Source organism: Saccostrea cucullata, unplaced genomic scaffold, assembly GCF_032062105.1.
Source record: "Saccostrea cucullata isolate Sc308-1 unplaced genomic scaffold, CSIRO_AGI_Scuc_v1 ctg7307, whole genome shotgun sequence".
In the NCBI taxonomy this organism is placed as follows: Eukaryota; Metazoa; Mollusca; class Bivalvia; order Ostreida; family Ostreidae; genus Saccostrea; species Saccostrea cuccullata.
The window spans coordinates 1-21187 of record NW_026926568.1 but is presented as its reverse complement, the minus strand read 5'-3'; the positions used below and the strand labels follow the sequence as shown (position 1 = coordinate 21187).

General features: G+C 35.9%; 1 protein-coding gene across 1 annotated transcript; it reads left to right on the top strand.

Annotated features, from left to right (window-relative positions):
* Positions 1-500: 500 nt before the first annotated feature.
* LOC134272073 (HEAT repeat-containing protein 1-like) lies at positions 501-20785 on the top strand. Its single transcript, XM_062754308.1, is given in 42 exon segments — positions 501-519; positions 833-958; positions 1168-1274; positions 1276-1383; positions 1555-1695; positions 1842-1943; positions 4340-4594; positions 4725-4810; positions 4942-5199; positions 7536-7652; positions 7766-7985; positions 8285-8374; positions 8635-9316; positions 9448-9578; positions 9781-9949; positions 10050-10231; positions 10459-10632; positions 11010-11228; positions 11446-11574; positions 12014-12108; positions 12214-12360; positions 12483-12589; positions 12678-12799; positions 12910-13038; positions 13231-13458; positions 13863-14024; positions 14226-14357; positions 14528-14674; positions 15114-15292; positions 15412-15511; positions 15660-15733; positions 16074-16158; positions 16546-16677; positions 17241-17336; positions 17429-17499; positions 17638-17735; positions 18021-18086; positions 18231-18251; positions 18336-18493; positions 18601-18762; positions 20190-20298; positions 20476-20785. Coding segments are annotated over 42 exon segments (6024 nt in total). The 3' UTR covers positions 20565-20785.
* The last annotated feature ends 402 nt before the right edge of the window (positions 20786-21187 follow it).

The window sequence follows — 21187 nt, the reverse complement described above, 5'->3', positions numbered from 1 at the left end:
GCACACATATGGTAGTTGTGCTTTCAATAATAGTATTATGTATATCGGCAAAATTATTCGGGGGGGGGGGGGGCAAATGTCATTCTCCCATTTACATATTTCATATAAATAATAATTTTCTCCCTCATCAATGTTCTTATTAAAAAAAAAGTCAACTGAAGAATTCCGCAATTCAACGATAAGACCATATAATATTCTATATACGTATCTATTGTTTTGTTTAATGAGGAAAAATAAGAATGTATATATATTATCCAAAATGTAACCTAAAATTCCTTTTCATTTCGTTTTAATACATATATCTTTTTTTCTTGCATTATCATTTAAGCAAATGACCCATTTCATATGAATATATTCAACGATTATATTGATAGTAAAACATAATAAAGGGGAGTAATCAAAGTTTACCCTGCCTTTTGATTGGTTAATTTGGATCTTGATCCAAACTCGAATTTCGAATCTCGAATTTCGAATTTCGTATTTCATTGATGAAAAGAGAGATGAGCCTTCTGGGCTTTCGTATGAATTAGACAAAATGTAAAACATTATCATTAAGTATCTATTGCCAAATTTACTTTTCTTTTTCTCAGATTAAAAAAAAATCCCTGAGGAGGATATCTCTGCGATAATATTTTATTTCCTGATCTCATTTTAAAAGTTAGAAATATGAATGCAATTCCTAATTTAGCAAAGTATGCATTTCCTATTAAGTGATTTTCGTAACAACGTATTACGTACAACAAATTCCTAACGGGTACGTATCCTGAACAAATATCTATCTCCGCATGTACTTGAAATTATTTTCTTATATTCAATCTAAAATGATTTTAAGATCCAGGTTCAATTAAGGGTGGACGTGAATTCACCCCGGCATTTATTCGACACACGTTGTCAATCATTATTCATCGTTACACCGGTACAGTTAATGTTTTCTACGTAGAGGCCAAATATCTGGGATGTAGGTATCACTTGTTATTTTACTTATAAAACGATTGCCATACTCACTTCTTAAGCGGATATTCACATTCGTTTTCATAAAACACAAAAGCAAATAATGATACACTGTATTTAAAAATCTAACTATTGCAAGTAAATTTGTTTTACCAAATTTTTAATTATCCTGAATAGATTAAGCAGATGTGAGGATGAGAATTTTACTTTATTCAGGTACAAATGGGATAGCAGAGTTACAGGCCATTGATCCAGTGTTTGATGAGTTCCAAAGATTTTAACAGAATTAACTGTCCTTCCAAGAGGGAGCATTCACACCACTAAGTTAATGCACAAATAGATGAAACTATAGAATCATTCCTACAGAAATTGTCTCCATATTGTCTGCTTAAGCCAGCACAGAAAGCATTAGAGTGGTTAATTTACAGGCATGTAGCTTAATTAACATTCAGAATTACAAGTAATGAATCATCTCTTTAAAAGTACATGTATTTTCCATTAATAAATATATACAATAATTATTAAATGAATCACAGTGAAGGGATTTAGAATTGAAGTACATGTAATAATTATAAAAAATAATTTGACTTTTTGTAAAAAAAGATTATTGATGTGTATAATATTGATTCCTTCATGGTGTGTCTCCTGCCATTTCACGAAAGCAAGATATTTATACGAGCTGTACAGCTTCTGAAACTAAAATCCAAAACAGCCACAAAATGGGATTGGCTTCTTCCTATTCAGGTGAAATCTTCTTTTAATGCTGTTTTCCAAATTCTATGTGATTGAATATCAAGTATAGGGTTCAAGCTTATATAGATTTTGGTGTATTGTTGTAAAGTAAAGCTTTTAAATGATGTCATCATGTAGTTCTTTCCTTTCTATTTTAGTCCTCTGGTGTTCACCTGCCGAGACAAACTTTGATCAACCACTGTAATTCAAATATTGGATTCCTCTCCTTTTTGTGTGATAAAATCTACAAAACCATCAAGGTAATTTATATTAAGCACTTTTTTTTTGATAGAAGGGTCATTTTAAAGTTGAAATATTAATTGTTGTCATAATCAAATAATTACATTTAATGAAATGAAAATGATTTAACAGAAAGAGAATTTTTGTGTGGATCTCAGTTTTTTCAAGTTAAATATGTAGATTCCAGCAAATTTTTTTTTCTCATGTTGAAGTGATTCAATAAATTCTGCCTCATATGATTTTACAATAGGCCTGTTAATACGAAATCCCTTAAAAAATTACGCGGACTGTGCCATTATTTACTCTTACAGACGTCATATAGTTATAAAATTTCACAGAAATAAGTATCCAATACATTTTAGACAAAATTTCTGTATTTTAAAAAAAATAAAGTCTACTAAAATTATTGGTATGTTGATATCGCTAATGGAGAGGTACGGAGCCCGACAAAAAATTTGAAGCAATAGCATGCGGAATCCAAAATTTAACTCATTAATATTTTATGATTCGAGATATTTTTCGACAATTTTCTCAAATGCATCTTTAAATTGTTCTATAATTATGTATTTAGATTTCTGACGTGATATTTGAAGTACTAACAGAAATATAGTGATTTTTCTCTGATGCGATTCCCGTGAAAACGACTGGGAAAATGACTTCTCCTGAATTGACGGCGCACCACACTTTTGTTAAATTATGTGTAATGCTCAAGATATCGCCAACATAGATCCAAAATATGCATAATAAAGAATGTAGTAAACTGGTGTATTCGTGACATTCGTCCACAAATAGCAAATTGAAATTTTAGACCGTTAGACCTCTGTAAAAAGGCTATACGGGAGGACGGGAAGAATATTATCTTCGAAAACTTTATCCGGACTGTAACGAACGTGATTGAGAGTCACCAGTATCACACTATATCATGAAAACCTGCAGTTTTTGGTTACACTTAAAACAAAAAAAAAAAGCTAATTCAGATTCGTGTCCCCCGCTTATTTCTAAAAAGTCGGATCCCCCCCTGACTGAATTATAGAATTATTAAATGTGGACGATACTGATGCATAAAATACATTTATGAATATGCGTATAAAGATTAGATTGCATTCATTTGTTTCAATATTTCACACTTTTTTTTATAACCTCATAAATTTTTCTGAGCTGTCAATCTTGAAAATTGAAAAAGAAACAATGACTTGTGCAGCACTGATTTTTCAGACATCCAGACCACGATTAAAAGTCTTGCAGCAAGGTAAGTTTTATATACATGCTGATATTGCAATTTTATGTGTTTGATGATTTTTTATTAAACAGTTCTTTGCAAAGGCTTTGAAAGATTTATAATAACATTAAGTCCGTGAGAACCTTTTTATGCGAAATAACTCTCCGCATGCTTTGAAAAATAGCACATGTAATACTATAAATACTAATAAACAAACGGGGCGGGGCACTTTGAATGAGAGAGGTGGATTCTTTGTACATTGTTTAAGCTCAAAATCTTCTTGAAGCACATCTGTGTTACACACACACAGGGTTGATTTAGACCTTGAGACCTTTTTTTTAAAAATCAATAGACGTCTTCCCTAGGCCACAGGGAGTTGTTATGAAAATTTCATTGCACTCCTGGCCTTTTTGGAGAGACCTTGACCTTTGACCTTTTGTCAAAATCAATGGCTTCAGTTAGTCCATAGGGAGTTGCTGTGCTAAATTTCATTGCAAAAGCTCAAAGGGTTCTCTAGTGTGGAAACGAAAGCGTTACAGACAGACAGAAAGAGGACAGACGGACGCACCCCTCACAAATGCAGGTATCCTGACAAATTTATGACTTTTTCAAAAAAATTTATGTGGCCAAAACATGATACATGGGGTACGGGAGTAAATTCAAAACTTTTTGACGGACGTCAACTCACAATATTGTCCGTATTTTTTTAGTGATCCTTTAGAATGATTTTTTAAGTCACATAACACTTTTCTGCTAAAAAAAAAATCAAATTTGTATGTGATCACATAAAACAAAAGATCACAAAATCTTAAATGGGCACAGAAACTGCACTTAACCATTAACGTGAGAGCGGGCGGACAAACCCAAATTAATATCCCCCACTTTTCAAGCGGGGGACAAAAAAAGAAAATTTTTTACTTTTTAATAGATTTTAAGCTTGACAAGAAATGGTGTTTTGATGTTTAAAAATAAGGTTCAAACTAGAAGGTACTCAAGGGAAAATGTTGAGCACCAAGGGTAAAGAAAAAGTATTTTTTATAATGCTTGTGACGTCGAAGATTTTGCTGCGCCGTGACTTAATCCAAAAGTATTCCATGACCAATCACTGGAAATTTTTACAACATTTTTTTTGAAGGCCATAAATGATTTTTTATATTAGTGAATTTTGCCCGATATATATATACGGCTTTAATACAGGGAACATTAAAGAGAGATGAAGAAGACAAGTTTAGAGTTATCTTCTCCTTCTACATGTCCATGGTGGTGGGGGTGCTGGAGTTTGGTGGTGCCACAGAGAATCTGGTGTCCTCCCTGCTCCCCCACCTTAGCCGGGGTCTGAAGTCAAAGGTCGCGCAGTACAGAGCTGCTACCTACATGATACTGGCTCAGCTAGTCTTCAAAAGCAGTCTACAACAGGACTTGTTAAAATCCCTGCTCTCCGCTCTCTTCAAGGTTAGACCAGACTTGGTAGATTTATTGTAATTGAATTTACTGTGATGTTTTATGAATTGTTTGTGGACGAAGAATAAAAATTTGATTTAGTTGCACATTTGTTTCAATATTTCAATTTTTTTTTCTAAAGAGGTCAATCTTGAAACTTGAACGAGAAACAATGACTTGTGCAGCACTGATTTTTCAACATCAGAAGATTAAAAGTCTCCCAGCAAGGTAGTTTTATTTACACTGAGCAATATGTGGATGATCTTTTTTACAAGTTTTCATACATTAAGGTGCTTTGTTTGACTTTGAATGCAACATTTTAATTATTTAATGATGGATTCTTTGTACACTGTTTTCAGATCTTTCAAGCACATCTGTCGACAGCCAGGGTTGATAGAGAGCCTGAAAACTCTGACGTCTGAGGGTTGTTGTGATGGACTGACCCTGGCCTTTTTGGAGAGACTTGTCGTTATGGCTGTCCAGCAGGACTCTGACATGAGTGCCAGTGAGAGCAGTGACTCAGAGGCGATCTGGAGCACCCCCCAATATCTGAGTATCCTCAATGACTTCCTGTCTAGTGTGCCACTCAGTGAGAGTGTTGCCGACCAACTCACAAAGTAAGTATCTGACCTGAGCTTAAATTTTGATAACTGGATGATACAATTAAGAAGATGCTTTCTATTAATTCAAGTATATGTCATTGTTTATTTTGATATTTATATTAAAAACCTTCAAATATCAGAGCAGCAGTAACAAGAGGCCCATGGGCCACATCGCTCACCTGAGCACCAAGGGTAGAAAAACTTTTTTTTGTAGGGAAATGGCTTTTTCTCTGTAAAGTTTAAATCCAAAAGTAGTATCGGACTTGCAACTTCTTGGAAGACAGGTATTTTTAAAGAATGTAATTACAGTTGAACTATATACCTTTAAAAACTTACCTGGATTGTCAATCCCCAACCATTTATTCTTTAGGCTTTTGCCCTAAACCTTTATAATCAAATTTTTTTCTTTCATAACAAGCTTTGACTTTAATGCATGCTTCCTATTTTAAATATTATTTGTTTTTTTTTATTGAATTTTCGTCTATATATTTTATGTAAAACTTTGATTGGCCATTTTGGCCCCGCCCTACCCCCGTAAATCATGATTTGAACAAAATTGAATTCTACACTACCTTAAATGATTCCATCTCTGACGAAATATGGCTTCAATTCTTGATATTTTAAAAGAATGATATATTTCTATGGACTTTTCATTTTAGTGCCATTATAAAGCTATTTTCCTATGATATTTAAAACAAAATTGAATCAACATACCATCATTCCGCTTCCAAACTAAAATCGGTACTCGGTCTTGAGAAGTAGATTTTTAAATAATTTTATATATATTTGCTTATTTATTAATGGATTAAATACATCGATCTGTCATTGCAATTTGATACGAATACATAAAATCGGACAATGTGCTCGGTTACTCGGATGTATATTTTTAAATATTTATAAGCTTATTTATTAATGCATTAAAACATCGATTTTGAAACGTAAAATGTTCATTGCAATTGTTTTTTATACAGTAATTATGGTTAATTTGCCATCTAAATACCGTTATGCCTGTTCATTGTGTTTATATTATAATTAAATGACCAAGCACCTGAATAACTATTTTTCTAACAATTCCTGTCTTTTACCCTTATGTTAAGTTTGCTCTAATTATTTGTTTTCATTGAACATCGTTTAAGGTCTACGTACGTTGTAAATAAATTAGATAATTTTGTCCTCCAAAGCCGTTAATTCTTGAAATGAAAGAGACAGTTACGAACTTGCACGTGCGATTTGTTTTTCAGATATGGATGCTTTATTTCACGTGCCAATTAATGCAAATGGTTGCATGAATGCAAAGGCTTTGAAAATCTTATGTCCATCATTGCACCAAACTACAACATACCGTCTTGTAATTTTCTGAAATCTAGGATCGAAAAGTGTACGAAGATCGTAAATCCGCTCTGTCATCAAGTTGATACTATACATGTAGCTCTGACAACTTATCACGGACGTCAAACGTATCAAAGAGTTACATTACAATTAGGGAACAGATTATATATTTTTAAACAAAACCACTGTAAACCATTTATGATTTTATTTATTAGATAAATAAATTGAACTAAATAAAAATGTTAGATTAAACTCCGTCGGGCACAAAGTGGTCATAATTGTTACAACACATTTACAGGTAAACCTCCCATCAGACCATGTGGTTTTATTTCTACAAGAGTTTACAATTTTTTTTACAGTTATCAATTAACTTCATATTTATTTCGACTTTTACCGAGTACCCGGGTACTCGATCGGAAAAACGTCTGAGTAACCGAATATTAAAAATTGACCGATTTGACATCCCTAATTTAACGTCCCTTTAAATTGGAGAATTAACTCTGGAGAAGCCAAACTTTGGTCGGCCATTTTGTTTGAGCATTGAAATTTTTTTTTCGGGCCAGCCCTACTTGCCCCGGGGGTCATGATCGAATCTACAATACCTGAAATTTTCCCCAGACAGCTTTCCTGGCACAGTGGTTCTTGAGAAGAAGATTTTTTAAATATGCCACCAAATTTTCATAAATTTCCAATTATCTCCCCTTGAATGAGGGCGTGGCCCTTCATTTGAATAAATCTGAATCCCCTTCACCCAAGGATACTTTGTGGCAAGTTTGGTTAAAATTTTGTATCAGTGGTATTCATCATAAGTTTTCTTCAAAAATGTAAAAAGTTTATAGAAACATTGACGGACAGACAGATTTAAAAAAAATACAGACGGGGGACAAAATGTGATCAGAAAAGCTCACTTGAGCTTTCAGCTCAGGTGAGCTAAAAATGTAAGGAATTTAACACCTGTGATGCAGAGAAAGTAAATGGTCATTAAAATTTTGTTCCTCAACTATTCTCATTTTTTTTTGTAGGGAAGTCATGGAGAATTATCTTCTCTGTGCCAATAACATTATTGATGATGAAGGTTTGGAGGAGCTGAGTAGCAAACACAAAAAGACTGTGCAACTTCTGGAAAACACTGACAGGAAATAGTTATTTTTGTGTGAGAAGTAATTACAGTTAAACTTTATTATCTAAAACACTGATACTGTGAAATCACTCATTTTTGTGTGGGGTTTAATTTTGGGTTTATTTTTAACAGGTACCCTGTCTCACTAGACAGGGCTGTGCAGAGTTTACTAGAAGACGAGGAGGATGAGAGAGTGAAGAAGATGATCCAGGATTTCCTGAATCTCTCCGTCCTCTCTCTGAGACACCAGCACCTGTCTGACATGGACGGCACGCTCTCTCTGTCCATTAACCATAGAACGCCGTCCATCCGAGTCGGCGCGGTACAATATCTACTGAAAAACACAGATAAAGTAAGGCAGATTACTCTGCATAGTATAGAAATAAAACGGAATACTAGATATACAAAAGTATTTAATCAGTAGAACATTTAATACCATAGCATTCATCTGAAGGTTCTTAACAATGTGAATTTCTTTATGTACATGCACCAGGTTAGTATTTAATCTTTAAATTTATGTTTGTGGTCTCATTAGAATGTTTAAGGAATTTATAGACAGTGTATTTGAAAATGTGTTTGTACTAAATCTGGCAAAGAAAAGAGCCACATAGAGTAAAGGATTTTTTAAGGTTTTTTTTTTGTCCCTTTTAGTGTGACAGTGACTATATATCAGAGACGTTATCAGCCAGACTTGCTGACGACTCACTGGAAGTTGTGGAAGCAGTTCTTGAAGCAGGGCAGGTCAGTTAAAGCCAATATTACTACATATGTGTTCATTTTCTTTAAAATTTAAATATATGTACTAGTTGTGAATTCACAGTGAACATGCATGTATTTCCTTGGTAAAATTGTCTTCCACTGAAACTTATTGACTAGAAAAATGTAATACAATTAAACGCCCACCCTTTCTTCTTCCTCCTCCCCTTTAACTTAAGTTTCATGGAAAGCTCTTTGTTGACAGTAATTATCATGGTATTAACTGATAAATTTTCTGCTTTCAGTCCCTGTGGAGCATGTTGAGTGATAATACTCGACTTTGTCATTTGCTGGGTAACATTGTCCTGAGATGTCAGCCCTGGTCAGACATCGGGACAAAGGCCCTCCAGGTTCTCTGTAGCTGTGATCCAACTCTTCAGTCCTCTGTCATTCTTCAGCTGTTTCCACGACTACTGCTCTGCACTTCTGATGATATGGACTTTTTGAAAGATCTTTGTGACACAGTTCTTGCCAAAAGTAACCTCATGGTCAAGTCAGTAGCTCAAAAGTTGAAGAAGAAGGCAGTGGGCAAGAAGAAACAGTCAGCGGGGGATGTGGCAGAGCTTTCTGTAGAGGTGACGGAGTGGTTAGCTGCTGCGGTGATTAAGATGCCAGACTGCGATGATTTTCTCTCTGAGTTAGAGGAGAGGGGTGACAGCGCTCGCTACAGATGTCATCTGGCTCTGTTCCTCAACGCTATCATCCCTCTGATGTCTGAACAGAAAAACCAGCTCCAGTGGTGTGGTAAACAGCTCAAACTTCTTCACCAGCTACGACCTCAAGGTCAGCCAAGAGTAGACTGGGAGGAGGTCATCACCATGGTAACAGACACTTGTCAATCTCTAGTGGCCAGTCAAATACAGGGAAACTCCATAAGCCTTTATCTGCTTTCCAACTTAATAAAACTGGTCCCTTCAGTCAAAATTGGTAAGTGTTTAAGACTAGACAAAATTATTCACCATATTTTGTTTATCAACTGATAAATTATATATTTACTACATTTATATTTTTGGTTTTATTGTTGAACATGTAGGTTATTAAAATAAATTTTCTTATAGATGCTGAGTTTTGGGACTTTGATGATGAATCTCTGATCTTGTCTGTGAGGCTGTTTGATTACCTCCTTCTTCTCTCCAATAGCTCCCCTTGTAGACAAGCCTACAGAAAGCTGGTCATCCAGTTCTTACAGGTAACTCCCCCTGTAGACAAGCTTACAGAAAGCTGGTCATCCAGTTCCTACAGGTACCCTAGCATCAACAGCAGCACTAGTTCTTTTTTTTTCAAACAATATTCTAATCATTTAATAAATACAGTGGCTAAAGTAAAACACTAAAAAAGAGAGACCCAATGTAATTAGCTGTGTATATTTATACCTAGTGTCTGATTTTCAGCATTTCCCTGACAGTAATGACAAACTGAAATTCCTTGGACTTTTGTGGACACAGCATTGTAATGACCTCAGTGAAAGGTCAGGGGTTAAGACCAGTCTACAGATTCAAGCTCTGCTGATTGGAAAACAGCTTCTGCAACAAAGTGAAACTATGAAGATTACAGATACTGGTGTGTATTGAAAGGATATACATGTATATTTGGAATTTAAAAAAAACACTCTTACACATTTTTTATTCATTTAAAAATAAATTTACTTGTTATATTTTAGTGATTATAAATCTGGTGTTGGCCTTGACCAGTCCATTTGTTGGAATTCGCCAGACATCAATAGAGTGTTTAAAGTTTCTCACTGGTAAAGGTAACCTTGGTCGCGGAGCTTTGGCAACGCTAGTGAACCACATCCTGCAGTGTGAGGTGGAGATAGACGCCGACCAGGGCTATCTAATGCAGGTGAGCTATCCAGGCCCTACAGGCATAAGATATTTCTCTAAGACAACGCACCTAATCATCCCCAGCCATACAAGAACTGCTTAGATATAAGATATTAATGTAATTACATGTATGTAACAAATTTGACACTACCCTCAGAATTAAAAGTTCTGAACACATGTATGGTATAGAAAAAAGATTTTCTTTGTAAGAATTTGTCTGAGTTTTATGAATTTCTTTGTCTCCAGGCCGTGGGTTCTGTCCTGGACAGTGAACCAAGGAAGGGTAAGAGGAGATCTCAGTCTGGTAGGAAGGCGGACAGCAGCCTGGGGGGAGTGATTGTGGACGTCGTACAGAACTCGGACACGCCTCACTACGTCAGGAACAGTCTACTGCAGATCACAGCGCTACACAACAACAAAGTCAGTGTTCTCTTAGATCTTCTGTATAATGTCGGGTTATTTATATTGTACAATTTCTGTGATGGCGCTTTGGAGATGCTCCTCATACTTGTATCTACATTCCTTCAGATATACTGTAAATCACGTTTTATTAGCGAGAACTTTATTTTCGCGTAATTACGCGAGACGATATGCTCGCGAAAATTTCATTCTCGCGTACAATAGAATTCCTTAAGATTACATAGAGCAATGACCACAATTCGTGAAATTTTTGTCTCGCTTATAAAGAGTCAATGACTATCTCGCGAAAATAAGGTGTCTCGAAAATTAAGTGACCTACAGTAAATGCAACTTGATACTTTTGAATGACTTCTCCCCTACTCCTGTATGTATTGTAGAGTTTCCTGTGTGACCTTTTACCAACCTTGAGGTCCCTGTTGTCTACCTGTCACGGTGACAGTCCCCCGGTCCTGGCTGTAGAGTCCTGTGGGTGCCTGATTCAGCGGTTCACCCCTGACACCTGTTCCACGCTGGACTCCCACCCTGAGGCTCTGAACTTAGTCCTGGAGATGTTAGCTAGCCCAGTCAAAGGGATACAAGAAAATATGATCTCACAGGTCATACAAATGATATTACTGCTTTGTAGGCTTTAATTAATCAATCAATTAATTAATCAATTTATAACTGAATTTCTAGTATATCAGCAGAAACATGTATGTCCAAAAATTTCTGTTTGTGAAAGGTGTAATTTCTGTAATCTGTTGAGAAAACAGTCAGAACAATTCTATCATGAATTACTCCAAATTAAACTAAAAAATGATTTTATTTATCTAGGTGACTGGAGACTTTTATAACAAGCTCACCCCGGACACCCAGCAGCAGATCCTGTCGTGTTTGTTTGATGTCTGGGTGAAGGCCCCAGACCCGGGTACAGTCAAAGTGATCAGGAAGACACTCAAACATGTAAGTAATGCTGAATTACTGTAAATGTATTACATTTAGCAGTGTATTCTTTTTAGCGATTTTGGCGGAAAGCAGAGTCCGCTAATTCAAGTACATCACTATATGTCTTGTATATTAACCTTTATAACTAGCAAATTCAGACAGCACTAAGTCAAATCTATGCTAACTTGTTCAAAATTGAATTTCTGCCAAATATCGTACATGCCAAATGTAATACATTTACAGTATACAGCATATCGAAGACAAATGTAAGTAATGCTGAATTATACAGCATATTGAAGAAAATGTAAGTAATGCTGAATTATACAGCATGTTGAAGACACTCAAACATGTAAGTGATGCTGAATTATACAGCATACAGTAATTCTGGCTAACAGTAATTTGAATGATGTCCTTTATCTAATACAACAAAGTTAAATGATTAATCCTCTGTTGACAGTTGACGCTGGAGAGCAGCCATATTGTAGAGGAACTGAACAAATGTCTTCAAACGTCACCCTCAGCTTCCACCGTCAAGGAACGGAAAAAACACAGGTAGGATGCACTCAATTCCTCAAGGAAATTATTGATTAAAAAGTTCTGAAAATCTTCTGTTTTCAAAGCGGTAAAATAAAATGTCCAATTATTTTTTTATTTTAGGAAGTCTGATGTTCATAAAGAAGAGGAAGATGTTTTTGAACAATTGCCATGGCAACGAGTGGTGGTTGTCTTGGAGACAATTCAAAACAAGAAGAAAATTAGCAACTATCTCCAACTGCTGCCAACTCTATTTAAAATACTTTCTGAGTAAGTGTATTGTTCATAGGAGAAATAAAGGAATTTTACAAATAAATCATAATTGTTAACATATATGATGTACATTGGTTGATGGATACACTTTATTATATGGATTTATCGGATTTTTGCAGGGTGTTGAATTCAGACCAGCATTCCTCAGCTGAATACATTAAACAGCTCCTGTTGTCTGTGGTGGATGAAGTGTGTCAGAAAGCCATCAACCATGATCTGATACCAGGTGACCCTTCTGTACAGGTTCTTTATACTCAGTTGTTTGTTCTGCTAGTGATTCTCAGACTTGTTGATAAACCTTTTGTCTTGTACAGATTTGAAGAAGGAGACGTCCTTTAACATTGACCTGATTGTGAATGCCATTAGGACATCAAGTAATCCCCAGACCCACCATAAAGCTCTGCTTCTTCTGACAACTGCCTCCAAAATATTCCCAGTAGGTTTAATCCAGTTAAAATTCATATCAGCTCAATAAAATTGCTATATTGATATAAAGTAAATGTTTTGGTATTTTCGAAAATTCAGCTTATTTTTATTTATTTTCAGGAGGATCTTCTGCACAAGGTGATGTCAGTGTTCACCTTCATGGGAGCTAACATCATGCGTCATGACGACCAGTACAGTTTCCACGTCATTAACCGTATCCTGGAGACAGTGGTGCCAGCCTTAGTTACGGTAACATTAACTTTAGTGATACATGTATTATTTTCATTCTTCATGCTTGGATTCATTGTTTTTTCAATTGACTTAATTTTCCTCTGGGATTATCAAAACCTTTGAAAGTACAGAGTTCTATTTTCTGAACTTTTTGATATTTTAATTTTCCCAGTATCAATGTACATGTATTAAAATTATTTCTCTAACCAGGCCTGTGAGAAGCGGGAGGCCCATGCTGGAGGTCATAATAAGGAGGAGGTCATCACCATGGTGATGCAGGTGTTTGTGGACGCCTACTGTCACATTCCTGAGCATCGCCGTCTGATGCTGTTTACCAGACTGGTGGAGATCGTGGGAGGAGACAACTTCCTGTGGAGGTGTGTCCTTCTGAAAATGACTCAGGAAATAACACGACCAACAACAGTAGAAAAATTAGAGGTAAGTCCACAGTTCTGATGGAAAATGTGTAGTATTGTTATGCAAGTAATATAAAGCTGAATATTTTCAAAATTGACAAACTTTGTTTTGTTTTTAAACTTTAATTTAAAGATTTCAAAAACTTAAATGCAAAAAAAAATCTTTTAAAAAAATTGACCAAATCAATCTGAAAACCTGACTAGTTAGATAACTTCACAGTTTATATTCAGATTTTAAGTTGTGCTCTTTGACTCATATTTCACCAAAAGTGCATTGCACTGTATATCTCCCCCTCCCTCACATAAACAAAGAAAAAAGTGATTAATAGTTCTGTACAACCAATGAGACCACCACATTCCTTCTGTGAAGGATCATGGGTAATATCTGTTCCCTGCTGACCAGTGCTCTTTTTCCTTGTGTTTTAGTTGTCAGCCTGTGAGGAGGGGGAGATAACCTCGGGCTTCCATCACTTGATCCAGACCATCCTGACCTACATCTGTAGTCTGATGGAGCTGAAGTTAGAAGACCAGACCCTGGCCAAGTTCTACCGAGCCCTGACCCACAAGATGTACGACCTTCTAGACAAGGTCAGGCTTCCACCTTCTTCAATTTATTTCATTTGAGTTGGTTTGTCATCTGTCATAATGTTTTAAAGCTGTATTTCAATCAATATTTTTAACCTCCTATCTGACAAAAAAATTGAGGTAACTGTGTAATCAACTTCTTATTTTTTGAGTCGGATTGTCTGGATAGTGACTGGGTATTTCTTTATCATCTTTGTTCTACAGGTGGTTGGTTTACTACCGGAGAAAATGTTACTGAGGGTAATAAAGGAACTGATGGATCACTCTATCCCCAACATCCAGAGGAAATCCATGGAGCTCCTCAACAACTACCTACTGCAGAAGGAACACTCTGAGGTAATGGATAAATCCATATGACACATATGGCAGTCTGGTCTTTAAATTTACTATCATTGAAACCACTTGTATGTAACTTGTTTGGGTTTTTCAAACCTCATAAAAAATTGGTTATGACTGCAATTTTTAGATAACAGAAATAAATTCATTAATAAACTGATTTATTGTAGGAGATGAGTTTACTTGGAGTTGTGGACAAACTTTTAAAAGTGTGTGTGGCAGAAAAAACAGAGATGACCACTAAACAGACAGCTCTATACAGCCTCAAGTTACTGTGTAGAAGGATTGGAGCTGACCATCCTCAGATGTTTATAAAGGTAAATCTATATACAGCCTCAAGTTACTGTGTAGAAGGATTGTAATAGATATAAATAAAAGAAATTTTGTCATTTATAAAGTGATTTATTATATAACAGATGAGTTTACTTGGAGTTGTGGACAAACTTTTAAAAGTGTGTGTGGCAGAAAAACTTATCAGAGATGACCTACATATACAGACAGCTCTATACAAATCAGCTGAGTTAAATGTGTAAAATATTGCAATACATATACAGCCTCAATACAGTGTAAAAATATCGCTGACCATCCTCAGATGTTTATAAAGGTAAATCTATTAATTATGTTACTTCATTACATAAAATAGAGATTCGGCATTAAGATAACCTTTAAAGGTGAATTTTGGTAAAAAAAAATATCTGTTTGATGTTAACCTGTCCCCGCATCCCCTGACTGACATACCTGGGTAATCTGTTACAGGTGCTGAATATGGCTGTGGAGATTTTCTGTTGTGAGGGGGTGAACCAGTCTCTCCAGGCCAGTGCTCTGTTGTGTATCTCTGAGGTCTGTAGTACACTGAAGGCCCACGTCATTGCTCATCTGTCAACGTTCATGCCAAAAGTCATCTCCTGTCTCAAAGACAGACATCTCCTGGACGGGTAAGATCTAGCATGTGTGAGTTCCATTTCATATGGAATATGACAAATTTCTTAACTACCTTTCACTTGACTGTAACTAGCAGTCCTTTAACCATTGAATTTTTTTTCTGTTTGGTCAGGAATGAGCTTTTCCTGCTTAGTGTCATAACAGCTGTTTTGCGAGTGATGGAGAACTTGTGTTTGTTTCTCAGTCCTTATCTACAAGATATTGTTACACAGGTAATCATTTCATCGCCTGTCATTTATAATCAACTATATGAAAGTAATGACAAGATATCATTGCCTTGTCATTGTTAATTTCAAAAGTGCACCATGATATACATGTAAATCAGTAGAGAATGTTAAAGGAAGCCTTTTGCTTTGTTAGATCTGTTCTCTCTCTGGACAGCAGACAGAAGTCTTACAGAAAGCTACCATACAACAGAGACTCAAAGCCATTAGGTATGTAAAACAAGTAGAGTAAAACCTTGTTATCCCAAACTCAGTGGGACCAAGAAAAAACAAATATCAGAGCCTGATGGTTTTAGAAAAATCTCCAAATATTACTACATTATGTAATACAATAGACTCATTGGTTTATATTGTACATATGTTTTATTCCTCTTTTTTCTAAAACAAGGTGCTTTCAAGCATGTGCCAATTGGATCCACTGACAAATTTTCTTAAATTCATGACACTCAGAATAAGTGTTTTCCAAAAAAAAGAAGGTGGGATTAAAACTCTTTTTTTTTTTCAGAATATCAAACAAAAATTTTCAAATCTTCAATTGAATCTTTTTCAGGACCACCATAGCCACCAGTCTGCCACCTCGGGTACTCCTCGGGATTTTACCTGACTGCTATAACACACTTCTGACTCTCAATCCTGTAAGTTAGTCTTAGTGGGTACTCCTCGGGATTTTACCTGACTGCTATAACACACTTCTGACTCTCAATCCCGTAAGTTAGTCTTAGTGGGTACTTCTCGGGATTTTACCTGACTGCTATGACACTCTTTACTCTCAATCCTGTAAGTTAGTCTTAGTGGGTACTTCTCGGGATTTTACCTGACTGCTATGACACTCTTTACTCTCAATCCTGTAAGTCAGTGACAGAAATTGTCAAACACTGAGAGGAAAATGGTAAATTCCTGCTGAGATATACACGTCATTTTACAATGAAAACTTGTATGTAGGTCACTGGGTAATTCTATTTTACAATGTAAGATTTATGTTGTCACCTATGCCATGACTGTTATTTTCTATTTTAAAACAGAGGGGAATCCAGCCAATGATGACCATGCTTACAGACCATGTCAGTCACATGAAAAAGGAGGACCTCAACAGTCACCTAGTGCAGCTACAGGGATTCTATCTCACCTGTCTGGATGTACAAGCACAGTATAAGGTAATTATCTCACCTTCTGGATGTACAGTAAAGGTAATTATATCACCTGTCTGGATGTGCAGGCTCAGTATCAGGTAATTATCTCACCTGTCTGGATGTACAGGTAAAGTACTAGGTGATTATCTCACCTGCCTGGATGTAAAGGTACAGTACCAACTAATCATCTTACCTGTCTGGATGTAAAGCACCAGATAATTATCTCACTTGTCTGGATATATATGTACAGAACCAGCTAACTATCTCACCTGTCTGGATGTTGAGGTTAGAACCAGGTAATTATCTCACCTATCTAGATGTACAGGTACAATACTAGGTAATTATCTCACCTTTCTGGATGTACAGACACAGTACCAAGTAATTATCTCACCTGTCTGGATGTACAGACACAATACCAGGTTATTATCTCACTTGTCAGGATGTACAGGTACAGTACCAGGTAATCATCTCACCTGTCTGGATGTACAATACCAGGTAATTATCTCACCTGTCTGGATGTACAATACCAGGTTATTATCTCACCTGTCTGGATGTATTTTTTCTGTAATATTTCTGTTTTATATCAGGGAGAAGTGGAGGATATAGAAGATTCTGTGATAGATGCCATTGTTGCCACGGTGATGAAACTGTCAGAGGCCACATTCAGGCCCATGTTCTACAAGGTGGGTCAAGATGTTATTGCTTTCACTTGATCAATATGTAGTACAATTTCTTTGAAATTCTAAATCAAGTTGATTTTATTCTGTAAATTCAGATGTTTGATTGGGCCACAAGAGAAGAAGAATTGAAGCACAGAATTCTTGTCTTCTATAAAATGGCTGACAGGTTTGTAAAATTTATGTCCATTAAGATTTGTAATTATCATTAGGTCCTTTATTTGATGGACTTGATACATATTCATCTGTAATGATTCAAGGGAAAGGAAGGGACACAGAGTTAATCATTTTGAAATTGACATTTCAGACTGGCTGGGAAGATGCAGAGTCTGTTTACTATATTTGCTGGACACATTATTGTTCATGCAGCTCAGATTTTAAAAGACAACAACAAAGAATTGACAGGTCAATATTTCAAAATATTTTATTAACAATTTATATTCCTATTTTCTTACACTTTCTTAGTACTTTGTGTTCATGAAAAGAAAAAAGGGTAAATTTTTTTTCTCTAGAGTTTTGTCCCTTTAATAAACTCATAGAATGTTCTGTTTTATATCTTTAGACTTTTCTTCATTTTTACATGTAAAGACTTCTTTAATTAAAGTAGGCTGGGTAAACAAAGGGCCCATGAGTTACTGGTTTATATCAGTAGAGTTCTTTTATATCTGTAAAGTTCTCTCCCATTTACAGGTGAGGACTACTTTGACTCCAGTAAGCTGGGTAAACACAAGGCCCATAAGTTACTGGTTTATATCAGTAGAGTTTTATATCTGTAAAGTTCTCTCCCATTTACAGGTGAGGACTACTTTGACTCCAGTAAGCTGGGTAAACACAGGGCCCATAAGTTACTGGTTTATATCAGTAGAGTTTTATATCTGTAAAGTTCTCTCCCATTTACAGGTGAGGACTACTTTGACTCCAGTAAGCTGGGTAAACACAAGGCCCATAAGTTACTGGTTTATATCAGTAGAGTTTTATATCTGTAGAGTTCTCTCCCATTTACAGGTGAGGACTACTTTGACTCCAGTAATCTGGATAAACACAAGGCCCATAAGTTACTGGTTTATATCTGTGACTGCCTGTACAAGTGTTTCCTTTATGACACCGAGGGCTTCGTCACCAAAGAGAGATTTGATACTTTACTACAACCTCTAGTTGACCAGGTAAGCAAAAATAAGTCTCTGTCAAAATTTTTTAAAAGTTAAAAAATCTTGTATGTTTACAAAAAATTCAGCCTTAGTATTCTTTAAGTTATAAATTGATTTTTTAGCTGGAAAATGTTGACAATGACGATGAAACTTTATCCAAAGAGAGAGTGAGTGAGCACCTTGTTCCGTGCCTCGTACAGTTTGGTGCCGCAACCCAGGACGATTCACTTTGGAAAACTCTGAACTACCAAATACTGCTTAAGACTCGACACTCATCATCAGCGGTAAATAACACAAATAGAAACTTTTTATTACATCAGACTACTCTTTTTAGGTCACCTGAGTAAACTCTGGTGACCTATTGCTATCTGTTTTCGTCCGTCGTCTTGCGTTAACATTTGTACATTTTCAGCTTCTTCTCTGCAACCACTGGACCAATTTCAACCAAATTTGGCACAAAGCATCTATGGGTGAAGGGGAACAAAAATTGTGAATTTCATGATCCCTGCCCCCCTGGGGCCTGAGGGGTGGGGCCAAAACCACTAAAATTAATGCAATCTTTAAAAATCTTCTCCTTTACTCCTGGACATCAAGCAGTCAAACTGTTTCCATGATTGTAATCAGCATTGAGTCTTCTACCAAAATTGTGAAATTCATGGCCCTGGGGTCAGGGGTTCTAGTGCTAGGGTGGGGCTAAATAAGTATATAGTGAAAATGCATTATTTCTATGAAAATCTTCTTCTCTGCTCCTGGGTATTCAATAGACTAACTAAGTGCATAGTTATGATGAGCAAGAATGCCTCTACCAAAATTTTGAATTTAATGGCCCCAGGGTCAGGGGTTCTGGTGTTGGGGGGGGGGGGGCTCTATTGATTATATAGTGAAAATACATGAATTCTTTGAAAATCTTCTTCTCTGCTCCTAGGTATTAAATAAACTAACTAAATGCATAGATATGATGAGAAAATTTTCTTCTCTGCTCCTGGGTATTAAGCAGATAAACTATCTACATAGTTATTAACAAGGGCCCTATTCTTCCTGAATTGTGAATGTCAAAGCCCCAGGGTCAGGGGTACCATAGAGGCAGGGGGGCTGTACTTATAGATTGAAAATGAATGAATTGTTTGAAATCTGCTCCTTGGTATTAATCAAATATTTTTGAAAAGCAAGGATGCCTTTTCAAAAATTTCGCAATGTGTGGATCTAGGCCTATGGGTCTGGATTCATGTGTGGTAGGGGCATTACTGATTATTGCTGAATACTACTGATTAGTTGAAATGCATTTTTGTTCCTCTGCCCTGCCTATGGGTATTAAGTTACCAAACTAAGCAACTGCTAAGTGTATAGTTATGAATGCCATAGGATCTGGCTTAAAACATGAATCAAATTCAATCATTGGAAAGTTGTTGCATAATGCTCAGGTGACCTATAAGGCCCATGGGCATCTTGTTATGTAAACCATAGGATGTGAACTCACAGCTGTTTGTTCTTTATGAAAAAAATTACTTTTAAAACACATAATATATACAGTGTATATATATAATGGTATTGGAAAAATTGCAGAAGCAGAAATTGGGATGCTATGTTTCAGGGAACAAATTGCAAAGTTTTAACAGTAGAACTGATCTCTTATACATTAGATTTTCGAGGTTATTTTGAACCAAATCCTTGAACTTGAAAGTGCAGTTAACAAACTATTTCTCTATAACAGGTTAGGTACGCAGCTCTGATTGCAGTGGACGAGTTCCATAAGAAACTCTCTGAGGACTACATGCCTCTTCTACCAGAAACAATCCCATTCCTGGCAGAACTCATGGAGGGTAAGTTTAAATTTAATGTCTAAACTTACAGGTTTATATCCCTATATCCCAAACAAACAGTCTGGAATGGGATAGTGTACATTTTCTTTTGTTCATCTATCTTTGGGTTTCTTTATCCCACTATATATCTGAAGAAGTAGATTCCTGTTTTGTATTTTATTGTTTGTTTATTTTTAGATGAGGAGGAAGAAGTGGAAAAGATGTGTCAGTCTGTCATCAGTCAAATGGAGAAGACTCTGGGAGAACCGCTACAGAAATACTTCTAATGATCAAATCATACACTCAAACATCAGTCAATGATGAAACACTGTGAAAACCGCTACAGAAATACTTCTGTGAAAACCGCTACAGAAATACTTCTGATCATCAAGTAGTGCATGTGAACATCATTCAAATAGAGAAAATACTGGAAGAACTACTACAAAAATACTTATGATTGTCAAAAGGTGGTCTTAAACTTTGTATCATTTATACAGTATGTAAAATAAAAATAAATCCCAAAACTCAACTGTTCATTGTATTACAAGTTCTGCATGTAAAGGCCAGTACACAAATAGACAATGGATGTCAATACTGCATTCATTTTCAGTACATTGATCATTGTTTGTTGTATTTTGGGGGGGGAGGGGGGGGGGAATTGCTATATATGCAGTAATTTAGGATTTATATTGATTAAAATGTACTGTAGATTGGGAGGAGGGGTCCAAACATAATAAAAAAATCTCCCCATAATTTTTTTGACTTGCTAAAAGATGAGGAGGACACTTCTCACAAAATTCAGCTTTATTTCATATTGTGTTATCTTACTTTAAAAAGATTGAGTCTTTGTTTCCAAGGACTCGTTTAGGTCAATCCTTTGGTTACTCTACTAAATAAAGATTTAAAACAA